This window comes from Bombyx mori, chromosome 22 (genome assembly GCF_030269925.1).
Source record: "Bombyx mori chromosome 22, ASM3026992v2".
Lineage (NCBI taxonomy): Eukaryota > Metazoa > Arthropoda > Insecta > Lepidoptera > Bombycidae > Bombyx > Bombyx mori.
The window spans coordinates 16,894,977-16,912,543 of record NC_085128.1 but is presented as its reverse complement, the minus strand read 5'-3'; the positions used below and the strand labels follow the sequence as shown (position 1 = coordinate 16,912,543).

Sequence of the window (17,567 nt, the reverse complement as noted above, 5' to 3'; positions counted from 1 at the left end):
AATTTTCGTAAAAAGGGATACCACATTTTTGCTTCACGTATTAATATATAGATTGTAATAATAACTGTCATCACGTAGACTATACATTAGACACTATATAGCCATCATACTAAGACTATTGTATAAGGACGATTTCGATTTTTTCGTACATTAATATGATTTATTGTGAACTGAACACTTCTTGTTCTTTCGGTAACAAACAGCACGAATTAATTTACATTCTGCCAGAATTCAAACGCTTGTAATCACATCAAGTATACGTAATAAAGTCTTTGAATTAAAACGGGAATGAGGCGGGAAAGTACGTAATACCAACATTCAGGGAAGACCTCATTAAATTTTGCTCAACTCAACAGGGTTTCGAGATACAAAAACTTAATCAAAACCCGCTCGAATTACTTTTGATGTATTGAAGCGTTTTGTATTTAATAATGATGATTGAAAATACATAATCTCAAATTAAAAACATTTAGCGTGATACTGCAGATCCGGGTACAGCTTACGTTATTGGGTAAGTATCACATAACATATTCAAAAATATACTTTTAAGACAATTATGCCTTTGAATTTCATGGGGCTACGTACAATTATACGGTAGGCAGCGGCTTGGCTCTGCCCCTGGCATTGCTGAAGTCCATGAGCGACGGTAACCACTCACCATCAGGTGGGCCGTATGGTCGTCTGCCTACAAGGGCAATAAAAAAAGGCTAGGAACATTTTAGAATATGCAGTACAAACACATTTTAGCCCCCTCAGTTTTTGTGCTGTAAATTCTTCTTCATCGTTCCCTCACTGCTGAGGATTGCGACCACATGTGACTTTCCCCCACAGTGTTCGATCATGAGTGGTATGGACCGCATGGTATAAACGACCACCAATCGCTTTTTTAACCAGATCTGACCATCTAGCTGGTATTCTGCCCACGGCGCGCTTGCCTTCTATAAATAAATAATTCTTCTTGCTGTAAATAGATACAAATTAAACTGTTAAGGACATTTTAGCGCAAAATTCTTCCCTATAAATATCCAGCTACAATTGTAGCGGTAATTCTAGAAGAAAATTCTCACTAATCCCCGTTGGGAACGAGAAACGTTAAGACCGGTAATTTAGTGTAGTTTTCTCAACGTAATCTCTGTGTCCGTTTGTTGAATCGGACTTTGGGTCATTTGAAATTAAGAGCGCGCGGCTAAAAGCTTGATTTAGGTATTGGTGGATAAACCGTATAGTTTAAATGAAATGTTTATTCTGATTAGTTTTTTCTAGTTATATATATCTTGAAGGGTCCGACATGACGACGATTAGTTACTGAGTAGTTACTGAGTAAATACGGCGAAACAGCAACAGCCTTTTTGAGGTTAACTACATTATCTCTTACCGTTGAAGCTGCCTTCTTGCTTCCTTCGCTTTTGTTACTGGTTCTTAATCAGAGCACAGGTACACTCAGAACGCATCCTTACCGATTTTTTCAATTATACTTGCTGATAAGCAATCCCGTGTCGATCTATTTTATTTATGGGTTTCATGTATTTTTAAGCTTGTAACCTAGTAGCCTTTCCAGTTTCGTCAAAATCGATTGGCGAGATGGGGTTTAGCCTTGGTATCTAGTACCGGATTGAAATCGGGACCGATTGAGGAAATCCAGCAAAAAACTAGCAGGTTGATGGTATCGGCTATGAATTACACTGAAATCTTCGACAAGCACGTTGACCTGTGCTATTTCTGGTGCAAGCGTTAGAACTGAAAGCTTCTTATAGCACTGAGGAGTAATTATTTAAAATGCTATTGAGTCTGTTTGTTTTTTACTTTTTATTTGCTAAAAGTCTAGCAAATTGTTTTCTATCTTCAAAATTAATAAAGCAACACTAATAATTAATTGCCAGTTAATTAATCAAGATGCTTGAGAGCTTCGTAACAAAGTTTTGTTGCTCCAACTATAAGTAGCTTCTATAAAGTTACCACATTTTCAAGGCTAAATTAACATGATAAATTTTAGTACAAAATTAATAATTGTTGTGAATGTGTCTCGTTTATTATTAATTCATCTACATTAATAATTGTTACTCAAAATCTTTTTAGCATGATCACAGAAATAAGGAGCGCGATTCTTTAACTTTAAGCCTATTGTATCATTTAAAAAAATTAACAAAATAGTAATTGTTTATCTCTGATTTTCATGGTCATTAACCATGCTATTCTGGCGATACAGCTGGGGCTTGTGATTCCAACATTTATTACGGCTCTGGTTATGAAGCATAGGATTGCGTACAACGCGATAAGAACAAGGCGAATTCAGTAATATTTTTCAGGATTTACTTAAAGATGAAGTCGTCTAGAGGATAAGACGTCCGGTGCATTCGTATGTAGCGAAGCAACGGTGTTCGAATCCCGCAGGCGGGTACCAATTTTTCTAATGAAATACGTACTTAACAATTGTTCACGATTGACTTTCACGGTGAAGGAATAGCATAGTGTAATAAAAATCAAACCCGCAAAATTATAATTTGCGTAATTACTGGTGGTAGGACCTCTGTGAGTCCGCACGGGTAGGTACCACCGCCCCGCCTATTTCTGCCGTGAAGCAGTAATGCGTTTCGGTTTGAAAGGTGGGGCAGCCGTTGTAACTGTACTGAAACCTTAGAACTTATATTTCAAGGTGTGTGGCGTATTTACGTTGTAGATGTCTATGGGTTCCAGTAACCACTTAAAAACAAGTGGGCTGTGAGCTCGTCCACACATCTAGGCAATAAAAAAAATCTTTCTATCGTACAATATCGTATAATCTTGAAATATATTCGCTATTGCCTGCAGTGGTAAAATCCTCAATTTTAAAATCCCATCTAAACTCTCTTCCCCTTATTTTTAATTCTGATCGTATTCACGTTTTGTCTATGTTTCTCCTGCAAAACAAGCATGCATTTTCCTTTCAAGACTACGAACGCTGTATGATATCGAACAATTGACAACATGACTAGTGGACACGCGCAAAACAAACTCTCCCTTAAAATCAGACACAATTTTTCGTCTCAAGTAATTCTCTTCATTCAGATTGCAGACTCTCTCCGACACTTAATTCGATTTGCCTAAGCTTTTTACGTCTTGGTCGAGTGTCCCGGGATTTCGGTGGTCACGGGATGTGGCGGTTTATTTCGCTTTTTTTTTGGCACCGCGATAAGTTGATTAAAGTACCTAGGTCGACTGTACTGAAGCTTTTTTGCAATGTCGAGGCATACGGAGTAATGATCTATAACTAAATACTGTATGCTGGTGAAAAGTTAGTGGCTGGTGTTTTAATCAAAAGCTTACCGTACAATCATTTATTCGTTTTATGATTGTTTCATATTCGTAAAGGAAAATATAAAAAAAAAATACGTTATAAAAATTTACATAATTTTTTTTTTATGTCAATTTCAATTTTTATTTATTTATTTATTTTATTTATTTATTTATGTACACACAGAAAACAAGACATAGTACAGAGTAATAGGAAAATTATGTACAAAGGCACTGCTTATTTCTTTAAGAAATCTCTTCCAGCAGACCTGCGAGAGGATAATGAGAATAATAATAAAAAGTGATGAGTGTGTGTAGAACAAATAACACATAGCTAAAATAACAAATACAACATGAGAATTATAGTAATGCACATACACATAGCAAATATTATAAGTAACACAGTAACACTCGTATATACGAATGTCAATTCAATGTTTAATTTCGTGATTATTATTTAACAGTAAAATAGTAAATCCAGTCGAACCTAATTTAACTTATTTATTATTTTTTTAGTTGGGTGTTCAACCTTCCGATCCGCGCGGTGGTGGTGGTGGTGATTAAGTGGTTACCGAAGGTTGGAGGCCCAGAGGTATTTCCAGTTTTACTATACTAGGACAAGTGGGCGAGCAAAGGGTCAGCCAGGAGGAATGGGGTTTGCTAACAGCTGTCCGGATAATAACAATCATCGAAAAGAAAAAAAATATTATACCTAACAAAATTTATACTTAGCAAATCATCGTCTACCAGATATGATAAAATTATTCGCTCTTTTAGAATTCAGTGTTCATTTAATTTACATGATTATACGTACGCCGGCTAATCAGAACAAGAACTAGTCATTCGCACAGGCTCTTTTGAGTGGGAGCTGTAATTTATCAAAAATATTAGACTGTGAACTGGTGAAACTCGAATATGGTGTCGTTACGAATGTATGGAAACACAGGTGGTGGGATATTATTTTTACTTTTTTATTGCATAATTTGGTGGACGAACTCACAGACCACCTGGTGCTAAATGGTTATGGAGCCCATAGACATTTACAATGTAAATGCTGTCACCCACCTTGAGATATGAGTTCTAAGGTCTCAGTATAGTAACAACGGCTACCCATCCTACAAACCGAAACACATTACTGCTTTACGGCAGAAATAGACAGGGTGGTGGTACCTATTCGTGCGGACTAAAAAGACGTCCTACCGCCAGTTATTACGCAGATTATAATTTTGCGGGTTTGATTTTTAATACACGATGCTATTCCTTCACCGTGGAAGTCAGTCGTAAACATTTGCTAAGTACGTATTTCATTAGAAAAATTGGCACCCGCCTAAGATTCGAACAGTTCCCGTGGGCACTCCCCATGAAACACGACTACAAAACACAGCGAGAGAGAGACGTTCACAAAGTTAATCAACATAATAAATAAAACTGCATCAATATCCACAGCAGGAACTCGTTAAACTCCAACACAATTTTGACGACAGAAATTGACAATTGGACCATACGTAAGAACCGCACCTTGCCAAGAATGATGGCAGAATAACAAGTTTATTCCTACGCGTCCGAACAATACAACTAACTATACGCACTACTTTTTTATTTATTGCTTAGATGGGTGGACGAGCTCCAGCCCATTTGGTGTTAATTGGTTACTGGAGCCCATTGACATCTACAGCGTAGATGCGCCACCCACCTTGAGATATAAGTTCTAAGGTCTCAATTATAGTTACAGCGGCTGCCCCACCCTTCAAACCGAAACGCATCACTACTTCACGGCAGAAATAGGCAGGGTGGTGGTACCTACCCGCGCGGACTCACAAGAGGTCCACCACCAGTAAAAATTCCTATTCCTATTTCTATTGTAATACTTCTAATATTAAACATTATGTAAGGTCGATATGTCATGGGTGTGATGGCTTTAATTAAACATTTAACCGCTGCGCGAATTTACACATTGACATGCCTTGTTAAAAAAATGTGAAATATGGATTTGTAATAAACATAATAATATATTAATATGAAATTTATGTTGTTTGTTGAGTTGTGTTATGTTTAACCCCTACAAATGTTATAAAAAAAATTTTTTTCGGGTCTCCGCTTTCACGGCTCTCAATCTTTTTTTACAATAAAATCATTTTTTCTTACACTATTTTTAATTAAAATTTATAAAAAATTATTTTCTATAAAAGTGCATTTTGTTAGTTTTTTTAAACTATTGTTTTTTAAACCTTAGTTGTGTACTTCGCTTCTAGGTTCCTTTATGTATTGTACAAAAAAAACGCTAATTCCATTTACTAACTTAGATCTTATTTAAAAAATAGGAACTCTTAAAGTCCAAGTTACGAGTTGATTAAGTGTCCAAAAGTTTCATCATTTCAACGACTCGGGTCCCGGGAGCGTAGTTTTCCCAAACGTTTTCATTTAGGCCAAACAAAATTGTATTTTCATTGCGTTAAGTCTCAATTTCAATTATCAAATTGGCACGTAGCTTTTTAGATATTTTTAAAGTGTATTTAATAATTCTGTTCATCAAGTTTTTTTTATTTACGGAGCAGTCAATGTAGACGGATTAAGATCAAAATTTAAGATTTATTTTTTATTTCTTAGGTCGGAGAACGAGCTTAGAGCCCACCTTTTTTTTATTGCTTATACGTGTGGACGTGCTCAAGGCTCGCCTGGTGTTAAGTGGTTACTGGAGCCCATAGACATCTACTACGTAAATGCGCCACCCACCTTGAGATATAAGTTCTAAGGTCTCAGTATTGTCACAACGGCTGCCCCACCCTTCAAACCGAAACGCATTACTGCTTCACGGCAGAAATAAGCGGGGCGGTGGTACCTACCCGTGCGGACTCACAAGAGGTCCTACCACCAGTAATTACGCAAATTATAATTTTGCGGGTTCGATTTTTATTACACGATGTTATTCCTACACCGTGGAAGTCAATCGTAAACATTTGTTAAGTACGTACATTAGAAAAATTGGTACCCGCCTGCGGGATTCGATCACCGGTGCATCGCACGATACGAATGCACCGGACGTCTTATCCTTTAGGCCACGACGACTAAATGTAGATGTAGATGTAAATATACGCAATGTGAAGTTTGTTTTTGAGTTAGCATTTGGTCTTAAACATTAGCAAGTTGTTAGCAATGTATTGTTGCTGTCAGTTCTGACAGCAATGAACAATGCTTGACAATTGCTTATCTGCGATAAATTGGCAATTTAAAATCAAACTATACAAATTGATTGCAATGAACCACTAGATGCTCTAACTGCAATTTGATTGTCAATTTATTTCGAAACTCAACTGTATCTAAAAGCATTACACCTGCTACTTCTAAAATTTCAATTAAATTAAGATTTAATATAATTTGATAAATTGCAGCATCTTAAGCATCCATTGAATCATTGCCGTCCAATTGATTGATTACCTTCAACCGAACTTTGAAGGTCGAAAAGAAAATGAGCCTTCTGTTCGCAAATTTAAAGGTTGTTTTTGCAGCTGTCAAATTCGAGGTGCGAAGTTATTTGATGAATGATTTTCTCTTGAAGGTTCCAAGTTATTTTCGAGAAGTTCACTTAGATGGTTTTGGGTTATTTGGGTTATCTTACTTAACTTTTAAGCGGGTTCTTGTAGCCTGGTTATACTTACAGGACTTACACCACTTATTATGACTGATACTCAGAGCATTCGGTAATTATTACACATACTTTCTGGAATGCATTTAATTGATGTATATAGTTTTACTACATTAATAAAAAGAGTTTTTTCGATCTTTGTTTTTTTGTTTTTGTTTATCATGAACCCTTTTGCCCTAAAATTGGATCTTCGCTTCATTTATCTTCAGGCACTTTCTTCTATTCTCGTAAGTAGCGCTCAAAATTAATTTGGTAATCGATCGCATGACTAACTGATTTTAAGTCTACAAATAACTAAGTAAATGCCACCACCCACCTTGAGACATGAGTTCTAATTTTCAATTTTACAGTACAAAACGCATTCTACTTCACGGCAGAAATCGTAGGGTGATGGTACATATCCTCGTGGGCTCACAATACGCCTTAGCACAGTAATTACACAAATTATAATTTTTGCAGGTTTGATTTTTTTTTAATACTGTTACGCGTTGTGGTTCGGGATAAATAAAATTCTACCGAAGTACAAATTAACAACTTTATTAGCACTTAAAACACTTAAAACACTCAACACTAACAAACACTTTAAAACTCTCAATTCGCTTCTTCCGCTTCGCTTCAGGAGTTCCGTTCGCTGTTTCGCTTCGAGTAGTTCCGATTACTGACTGACTAACTGCGTGCCATCTCTGCAACGCTTTTCTAGCCAATCTAGCCAATACCACATCCCTAGAATTATCGAGAATATTCCACACATTTCGAGTATGTTGTTTCCGCGATCTGACAATAGATTGTGTTGTACTTCTCGAGCGTTCTAGATGCTACTAGACCCTTCGATATTCGTTCGACTATTCGGCGATAGATGGCGTTCGTTACTCTGACCGGCCTACCAATACGTTGTTATTTCTTGACCGTGGAAAATTTGTTAATTACGTATTTCACTGGAGAAATGGGTACCTACGTGTTTCTAACACCGACACTGTCGCAACGCTCGATACGATTGCGGTCTACGGAAATCTTATCCTCTACGCCATGGCCACGACGACTTATTCATTGAAATTTGAATATTTTTCTAATTCAAAAAAATGTCTGTTAATTGTCATTACTTGTCTTTATCGCTCATAGAGAATGTTCACAAACTTAACTTGTTAACTTAAGATGTTAGAGCAACCGATACACAAATTTTCAGTCTGTCAACATGCTCTGGACCCTAAGATTAGACAAAATCGAAACACTGACTTATGAAAACAAGCTAATTCCATCTATGTCACGAGATACCATTGAAATAAGATAGGCTAATTCAACAGAGAAGACAGTTGGCATCACCCTTGGGATTATCGTAGCGTGAAGATGAAACCCCCAAGTCAAACAAACTGCCAAAACTGCCAGACCTTAAGATATTATTAGTTCTTTCTGTGTGCAAAGAAACGTAAATGTCAATAATTGCTTTATAGAAAAATTGGACGCCAGCTCTCCCAATATTTAACCATTAATCGTTCGTGACCACGAAAACTAAATGGATCGAAATATTAAAAATAATAAAATTTAAATAGCCAACGTAACATTAGACTCTATAAGTACTTTTGATGATATCTTAATATTATTTTTTTATTACTACTTCAGCTATTTCATGAGTGCGATATCAGTAACTGTGTATAACATATCTTTTCTTTTTGAATGTCTGACGCAAAAAAAATCAACTAAAGCCGTTTTCTTCTCAAGTCGCGACCTTGCGTTCAAATCGAATCTAAAAGTATCTTTAATATCACAAAACCTACCTTTTCTATTCTATATTAAAAACATACTTACTTTAATATCGACTTAACAGCAAATGGCTCGCTTGTTACATTAAAAATCCTTAAAAATTATTACGAACTAGCTGACCCGGCAGACTTTGTAGTGCCTCAATCAATAAATAAAAGACCTAAACTTCTATAAATAAAATAAACTTAAAACAAACAAAAGGAATCCGTCCGACGGGGACACATCAAAGGAGAAACAAAGTTGTTATTTTTATTTAATTCCATTTCATATTTACCTTTTAAACCATCTCTGGACTTCCACAAATAATTCAAGACCAAAATTAGCCAAATCGGTCCAGCCGTTCTCGAGTTTTAGCGAGACTAAAGAACAGCAATTCATTTTTATATATATAGATAGTAAAGGTTTCTCAGTAACACAAAAGTTAACAAACAAGTTTTTACAAATACCATTTCACAAACATACAAGAAGATAATGAAGAGTAAATGTTTCTCCTGTTTATTGGCAGTCAAATATCAATCTATCTCCTTAATGAAAAAACTTTCAGCTAAGTTTTCTTATGGGAGAAAAACAAAAATGGATTTTTGCGACAACATCTGCGTCTAACCTTTAATAATCCATTTCAAATGCTATTTTAATGACAGTTAGATAATATTTGAATTCTCATACTGCTCCCACGTAATGATTTCCACTGAAATGAGTTTTAATTACTTACCTGTATACTATCTGATAACTTACGTAATTCATAACAAAAGGACACGTCATATTATACAGCATCATAAAGGTACCTGATATTCTATCAGATGTCCATTGCTTTACTGGTGGTAAGACCTCTTGTGAGTCCGCATGGGTAGGTACCACCACCCTGCCTATTTCTGCCGTGAAGCAGTAATGCGTTTCGGTTTGAAGGGTGGGGCAGCCGTTGTAAGTATACTGAGACCTTACAACTTATATCTAAGGTGGGCGGCGCATTTACGTTGTAGATGTCCGTGGGCCCCAGTAACCACTTAGCACCAGGTGGGCTGTGAGCTCGTCCACAGATAAAAGCAATAAAAAAAGACATAGGTCTCCCCCAACTTCGCCACAACGATCGGTCCTGCGCTACCTGCATCCAGCGGATCCCCGCGAACCTCAATAGATTGTTAGTCAATCTTGTGGGAGGCTTGCCTATCCACACTACGTCTTCCGGTACGCGGTCGCCACTCAAGAACTTTCTGGACCCAACGCCCATCCGCTCTATGAGCAATGTGCCCTGCCCACTGCCACTTCAACGTCGGTACTTTTTGGTTAATTAACACTGGCACACTAATTTTATTTTAAAATAAGAAAATATAAATGACAGTCATCAAATTGACATAAAGATGTTACGAATAGTTTTTTTTTTTTCTGAAAAAAGAAAGGTGTTAAATTAAATATCCACTAGATTTCGAAATACCATCCCACATCTTTATATTAAATATTATATTCATCATATAATATAATATTATATTAATACTGATTCTATTTAATATCAATATTACCTGATATTAAATAAGAGTACATACATGTAAACATAATCCACTTTGAATACTGGTATTTATTCAAGGCACAAACACAAGACAAAAGTTTTATAACGAATTCTATTTACTTGGATATTCACTCAGTCTAAACAATGTTTCATTTATTCTCGATACATGATCACTCCTAAAGCCTCTTGGAGTGACAAATTATTCTCAAAACTTTCTCATCTCTTATATCTTATTTTTCTTAATTCTCCATACACATGAATGGAATAAGACGAAAAAGTTACGTACCATATTCTCTGTTTTTCAATCGTTTTTATTTTTTTCTTTGTTGTTTAGTAGTTCTTGACGAACTTTAGTGCTATAATACTTTTATTCGTTTGTTTTTTCAAGATGTCAATGTTAAAACAAAAGAGAAAATGTTATATGTATAATAAATCTAAACCTTAAGGTAAAACCGTCGACGTCGCCCAAAGCACGTCATTACGGATCCTCCTGATCCATTAACGGTGCTTTTAGGCACCACAAGCACCGGTCACCGTCCTCGTCGAACCCGTCGCTTGCGACGAAGGGCTCGACGAGTGAACTAACCCATAGACACAGCCCACTGAGTTTCTCGCCGGATCTTCTCAGTGGGTCGCGTTTCCGATCCGGTGGTAGATTCTGCGAAGCACTGCTCTTGCTAGGGTCAGTGTTAGCAACTCTCCGGTTGAGCCCCGCGAGCTCACCTACAAACGTTAGGGCGAAGCTGAAATAGCCTCCCAAGGCTATCAGCATAGGTAGGGAAAAAAAAAGGATAAAAAAAAACTTAAGGTAACAGTGATTAAGGACTAATTTCGATCATTGGGCGACCAATTAAATCAAACAGTTGAGTCTACATATCCTAACGACAAATCGGTTCTCGGTAATTAGAGGCTGAAACGCCATCCCCAGGTCTCCAAGGGATAATTACTGTGTGATTACTTAAGAGTCGAAACTCAGTTCTTGGGTAGTGGCTTCTTAACAAACATTATATGGGAAGTTCCACACGCAAACTCCAATCTGTTGGTAAATAGCTGTTTGGTTGTGGTTTTCTTGTACATATTTGCATTACGTCGACGCTGGTAGATAATTGGCTTATGTCAAAAGGAACTGTTAATATATCTATACTAATATTATAAAGAGGAAAGATTTGTTTGTTTGTTTGTTTCGAATAGGCTCCGAAACTACTGGACCGATTTGAAAAATTATTTTTCCATTAGAAGCCGACATTGTCCCTGTTGAACATAGGCTACTTTTTTAAAAAAAAAACAATATTTTTTTTTTGGTTTCATGTGTGTTTTAATGTTTCCGAAGCGAAGCGAGGGCGGGTCGCTAGTTCACTGATAAACAGCTAACTAAATAATGTTATAGATTAATAATTCAGGAAATTGGATCGTGTGCTTTTTAATGCCGTTAGGCAAACGAGCATACAGCTCGTCTGATGATAATAATAATAATTTATATATTATAATATAAAAAAGTTTCCTCGCATTTTTTAAGAAAATTCACAACATTTTTTAATATAGTTTATTTACATTTAACTAAAGTATATAGGTACCATTTTGTTGGATAACTTTTTGCCATCTTGTAGGTAGGGACATGATTCCATTGCTATAGAAATGTTGGGGCTTTTTCCGGCAGTTTCCGGATTGAAAACGCTTAAACAAAATTTGTGCTACTCTCACAGACACTGCACTAGGTCCATAAACATCACAAATTTTTTTCGCGGCTTGCGTTGCATTTTTGCCTTTTTATATAATACATACTATAACTTTTTCTCTAATCTATTATAAAACTTCAAGTCATATAACAACAAAACAAGAATAAGAATAGATGATCATCTTATAACTTTTACTTAAACTAATATGGGTAACAATATTATTATATTATAACTAGCTGTACCAGTCCGGTTCGCTGGGCTTTTAAAATTAACATTATTATTTCTCCCCCCCCACAAAAATTCTCATCATTAACGCCCCCGCAACTGGTGTAGGGAGTTCAACACTCATATAAATATTAGCCTATCCATTAACTACATGTATACCATGTACATGGATACCAAGTTTCAAGTCGATCGGATGCATGGTTCAGTAGTTATAACGGAACATCCGTAAAAACCACTGTAGATTTATTTATTAATAAAAAATCAAATGTGCCCTGTGATTTTACTTTAAATTTAAATTTGTGATTCAGAGGGCATGAAATACGAAGGTATTTTCCCTGCTTGTGTCACTTCCGGGTCCATAATCTATTAGTCGATTTATAAATCTGTTGGCACGCACACGAACCAGTGAACACACGGTCGTATTAATTATAGTAGATATCATTATATCCGACGTGGTCCGGATCACGTTATTTATAATGTCAGCATAAGAAGTATTTGATCCAAGTTATAAACTAGCTTTGTTCGACATTTTAACTAAGCCTTTTCAGCATGCTTTTTGTATCGCGTTACAAACTTTTTCATAATAACGAACATTAGCATCTTTTAAAAATGTATATAATTTTTAAAAATCTGAAATATGACTCTGATCAAATCTTAAAATACTTTACATATTAAACTTCAGTAATATGTTATACGTGTTGTTAAAGTTTTGTCAACCCTAGATTTATGTCTTGTCCTGATTGTTCGCAGATATTTACAGACAAAATGTAAAGATTAATCATGGAGGAGCCATGCCTGAACTGCAGCTTCTTCGCAGCCTTCAACGACACACAGAACGAGGGGAACTACACTGGAAATGTCACATTTATAAACAAGTTCTATTTTTATCAAGTACGTATTCTATATTGTGCTGTGAAATATGTAACTTCATCTATGTATATATAAAAATGAATTGCTGTTCGTTAGTCTCGCTAAAACTCGAGAACGGCTGGACTGATTTGGCTAATTTTGGTCTTGAATTATTTGTCGAAGTCCAGAGAAGGTTTAAAAGGTATATAAATATGCAAATGCTCGGAATTAAATAGAAATAACAATTTGGTTTTTCCTTTGATGTGTCCCCCGTCGGACGGATTCCTTTTGTTTGTTTTAAGTTTATTTTATACAAAAGTTTAGGTCTCTTATTTATCGATTGAGGCACTACGAAGTCTGCCGGGTCAGCTAGTTTAGAATTAAAAAAAAATTGAATTGTTTTTTACTTAGAATTATTTTTTGTGATTTTGGTTAAACTACTTTTACTAGTGCGAATACAATTTTTTAGTTTTCTTTATCAGGAATGGCGAATTCTGTATAGTATTCGAAAACTCAAAAATAATTAAAATGACAGTAATAAACGTTAGATTAATCCCGAAAACTAATTTCATTTGGAATGTAGGTTTTAATGACGTGGTACCCGTTATTTGGGTCTCATTGAAATTGACCTCGGAAGCTATTCATCACCTTTCGTCCTTGCCTTACGCATATTTAATATTTTACTAAAAAGTTATAGCGATATGTACCTTCATTTTTAAATAATTTCAATTCACAATTCGACTTAAAAAAAGTCAAGCTTTCATGGTTCTCATCGGAAGCTCTTACGAAGAACGAATAATAATAAAGTGCGAAATAAAACGCACAAAGCGGCGTAATGGGGGTCGCGACATCACATCCGTATATACATTATTATGCAGAATTTAAAATATCTGCGGACCGCTAATGGATTTTTGTCACATGTCAAAAGAGTCAAGCGTTTTTAGTTACTGTATTTTTTTATCTATATATTAATACGTGAAGCAAAAATTTTGTATCCCTTTTTACGAAAATTGCGCGGACGGAGGAGTATGAAATTGTCCACACTTATAGAGAATATAGAGAAGAAGTGCTGATATTTTTTTTACATAATGCATAAAAGATAAATTTAATCAATAAAGAAAACATTACACACACTACATACCATGTATTTGACGCACACACGCATGCATACTATTTATTGTTAAACTTTTGTTCTTGACGTTTGTGGTCAAATTGAGAATAGATTAAATATTGTTTGTCTTTATTAATATATTTTTATTCAATTATAATTATTATATTAAGACTATAATTATATTTATTTAATTATAATTATAGTCGAATTTCGACTACTGCGGGACCTCTAGTTTGTAATAAATAGATCTGTTTGTCGGAGAAGCCACAATCATTAACACCATCGTCAGACATCGTAGGGGCGAATAGAGTGATCGAGCTAAGAGAAATATTGAGTACAACAATCACGTTTGTTGTCTTAGAACAATTGGTGGTATGACCTCTTATGAGTCCGCACGCACCACCCTGCCTATTTTCTGCCGTGAAACAGTAATGCGTTTCGGTTTAAAGGGTGGGGCAGCCTTGTAACTATACTGATACCTTAAAACTTATATCTCTGGGTGGCGCATTTACATTGTAGATGTCTTTGAGCTCTAGTAACCACTTAACACCAGGTGGGCTGTGAGCTCGTCCACCTCTCTAAGCAATAAAAATATATATTTAGAAATCTTCTCTTGACGTTAGCAAACGAAAACGAATGACAGTTCCCAGGACGGAGTCACCGCTCCTCATGAAGGCTGGTTGTGTGATGACGTCTACGCGCCGTAATACAATTATTATTATTTCGACACTTTACATTGCTTACAGCTCTCATGTACTCAGTCAATAGTTAAACAATATAAAGTTTTACACAAGCATTATTACGGACTCTGTATGTAATCAACACTTCGCTTTAAGCTTACAGATTGAACCATACTCAAATTTAGATTAGAATACAGTGTCTAGACCCATTCTTCAGAATTCACTCGCGCAATTAACTCTGACCCTACAGATTCGAACGAAGATAATCATAATGTTTCATTTTTATCACAGACTTAAGGATGGTGTTTGTTATATTAAATACGGGTGTTTGTATTACGTAGGTGCCTTATCAGTTATAATTGTGTGGGGGTAGCCATCATACAATACAAGATATTTGACAGATGGCTGAATCTCGCTTACGACATTTTCAAGATAAGCTTGCATAATATACAAGCTCCGAACAACAACATTCGGACCGTCGGTCTACCGAGCAATATCACCCGCTCGGTGGAAGATCTTCCCTTTGTCATATACCTCCACAATTGGATTGAAGGCTTCTTGTATTTCTTCGAAGACAAATGATTTTAAGGATAGCTGATGATGAATATAAATAACCACGTGGAGTCGTTTAGACCAAGCTATTAAATTCGAAGAAAAAAAATCCTCAACTTCACAACCCTCGTCCAATAAATCCAATTTGCAAATTTTATTAAAACATTGTAATCGAATAATTTTCAAAAATCATATATGTACTTGGAAAATTTAATTTTCAGCATAACATGTGAAGAATAAATTACGTGCTTAAAGCCAACCGTTTCAATTTTCTGCCACTCAATTTTAATTTAATAAAGTACTGAGCGGTTGTTATTAGTTTTAAACATTCGATAACAGTTATATTATATTACAAGTGGCCCGCTCCGGCTCCGACCGGGTTTTTAACAAAAATTTCAACGATATTTGACGTTGTTTTCTTTTTCTAAATAAAAGAACACTTATTACTGCATAACTACAATATGCTGCTGCGATGCTTTTTGTAAATAATAATGTGTTCTACAAAGTCGTAGTACATTATTTTATTCTATCATCAATAGTTTTCGCAGGGCACGTGATGTAAAGAATATTTTAGGTATTTTTTTAAAACCTTGTGTTACATTATTGGAGTTTTAGTAAGGAACATTAATTTTTTTTAAAAAAAAATTATAACCTATGTCACTCAGGAGTAGTGTAGCTTCCAAACAGTGAAAAAATTTTTCAAATCGGTTCAGTAGTTTCGGAGCCTATTCAATACAAACAAACAAACAAATCTTTACTCTTTATAATATTAGTATAGATTTAGTAAGGAATCCTAAATTTTTTTCAAAAAAAATTATAGCCTATGTCTCTCAGGAATAGTGTAGCTTCCAAACAGTGAAAGAATTTTTCAAATCGGTTCAGTAGTTTCGGAGCCTATTCAATAAAAACAAACAAACAAATCTTTCCTCTTTATAATATTAGTATAGAGTATAGATAGAGATATGCGACTTCTTTCGATCACGTATTTAATTTAATCACGACTAAAAAAGCGATATACTGTAGATGCAGTAAGTATAAAGTACTTTATGCAAAAATTGCTTTTAAATTAAAAAATTGCATTCTTGTGTAGTTGTTTGATATTGCTGGGGCTCCAAACCTATAGATTATTTCAATTATCTGAAGAATTCTTATTCTACGAGTAATAATGGTCGCTTAAGATATCCACAAATATTAGTTGGTGCAGCAGCTAGCTAAGGAATTTTCTGGTTGAATAACGCTTTGAGAAGTTTGGGATATTAAAATCCAAATAGCAATTGTTTCAAATTCAACCTTATTATTAATTTAATTCGAATAGTATAAAAATAAATAGTATAAATTTTTGAATTATAATAATAAATAGGAAGGGAATAGGATAATATAGAGGAAGAGGTAGACCTAAGAAGAAATGGATGGATTGTGTGAAGGACGATATGGGTAAGAGAGGAGTGAGCGAAGAAATGGTATATGATAGAAGAGTATGGAAGAAGAAAACATGTTGCGTCGACCCCAGGTGACTGGAAGAAGGGCAGGATAATGATGAATAATAAATATCCGACTTTTCGTCTCTAATGGTGGAAAATATTATCAACGTCACAACTGAATCAACTTATACATTTTAAGACATCGCGATGTCCGCTATGTGGACAATACGAACAGCTATGTTTCACAAAACGTTATTCTTGTTCCCAGTCGGCACAACTGGCGATACTATGGATTCTGCTGGTGACAATAGTGGCAGGCAACGCGACGGTAGTCCTTGCGTTGCTACTCACAAAGTCCAGAAAAAGCAGAATGAACTTCTTTATTATGCAGCTTGCGATTGCTGGTGAGTACTTAGGTATTTGATGTATCATTTTCACTTAGTTTGGTTGGAAACCTTATACCAATGTAGTCCATCCCTGAGGAAGCTATGCGTTAAGGAAACTTTCATGGTGCTTTAAGTGGGAATTATGCTGGTGTTTAACAGGGGACTTTCTAATGGTGAAGGGCACATTGTAAGCCCCCACATGTAGGTAGTACTATTTCTGGTGCGACGCAGTCATACTTCAGGACTCCAAGACTCCAAACCTCTAGGAGAATGGCAAATATGACGTTGTTATGTCTATATACTTCGAAAACGTCCAAACAAATTAACTACTATTGAAATGTAATCTAATTTTACAAAAACAATTTTTTTTTTCTTAGATGGGTGGACGAGCTCACAGCCCACCTTGTGTTAAGTGGTTACTGGAGCCCATAGACATCTACAACGTAAATGCACCACCCACCTTGCGATATAAGTTGTAATATCTCAGTATAG

At 35.6% G+C, this 17,567-nt stretch overlaps 1 protein-coding gene across 1 annotated transcript in view; it reads left to right on the top strand.

Moving 5' to 3' along the window:
- Nucleotides 1-17,567, top strand: part of NGR-A30 (neuropeptide receptor A30) — a 71,463-nt gene that overhangs the window by 21,159 nt on the left and 32,737 nt on the right. The window contains 2 exon segments of the mRNA NM_001134274.2: nucleotides 12,827-12,967; nucleotides 16,958-17,093. Of these exon segments, the coding sequence (NP_001127746.1) occupies nucleotides 12,857-12,967; nucleotides 16,958-17,093 (247 nt within the window). The 5' untranslated portion in view covers nucleotides 12,827-12,856.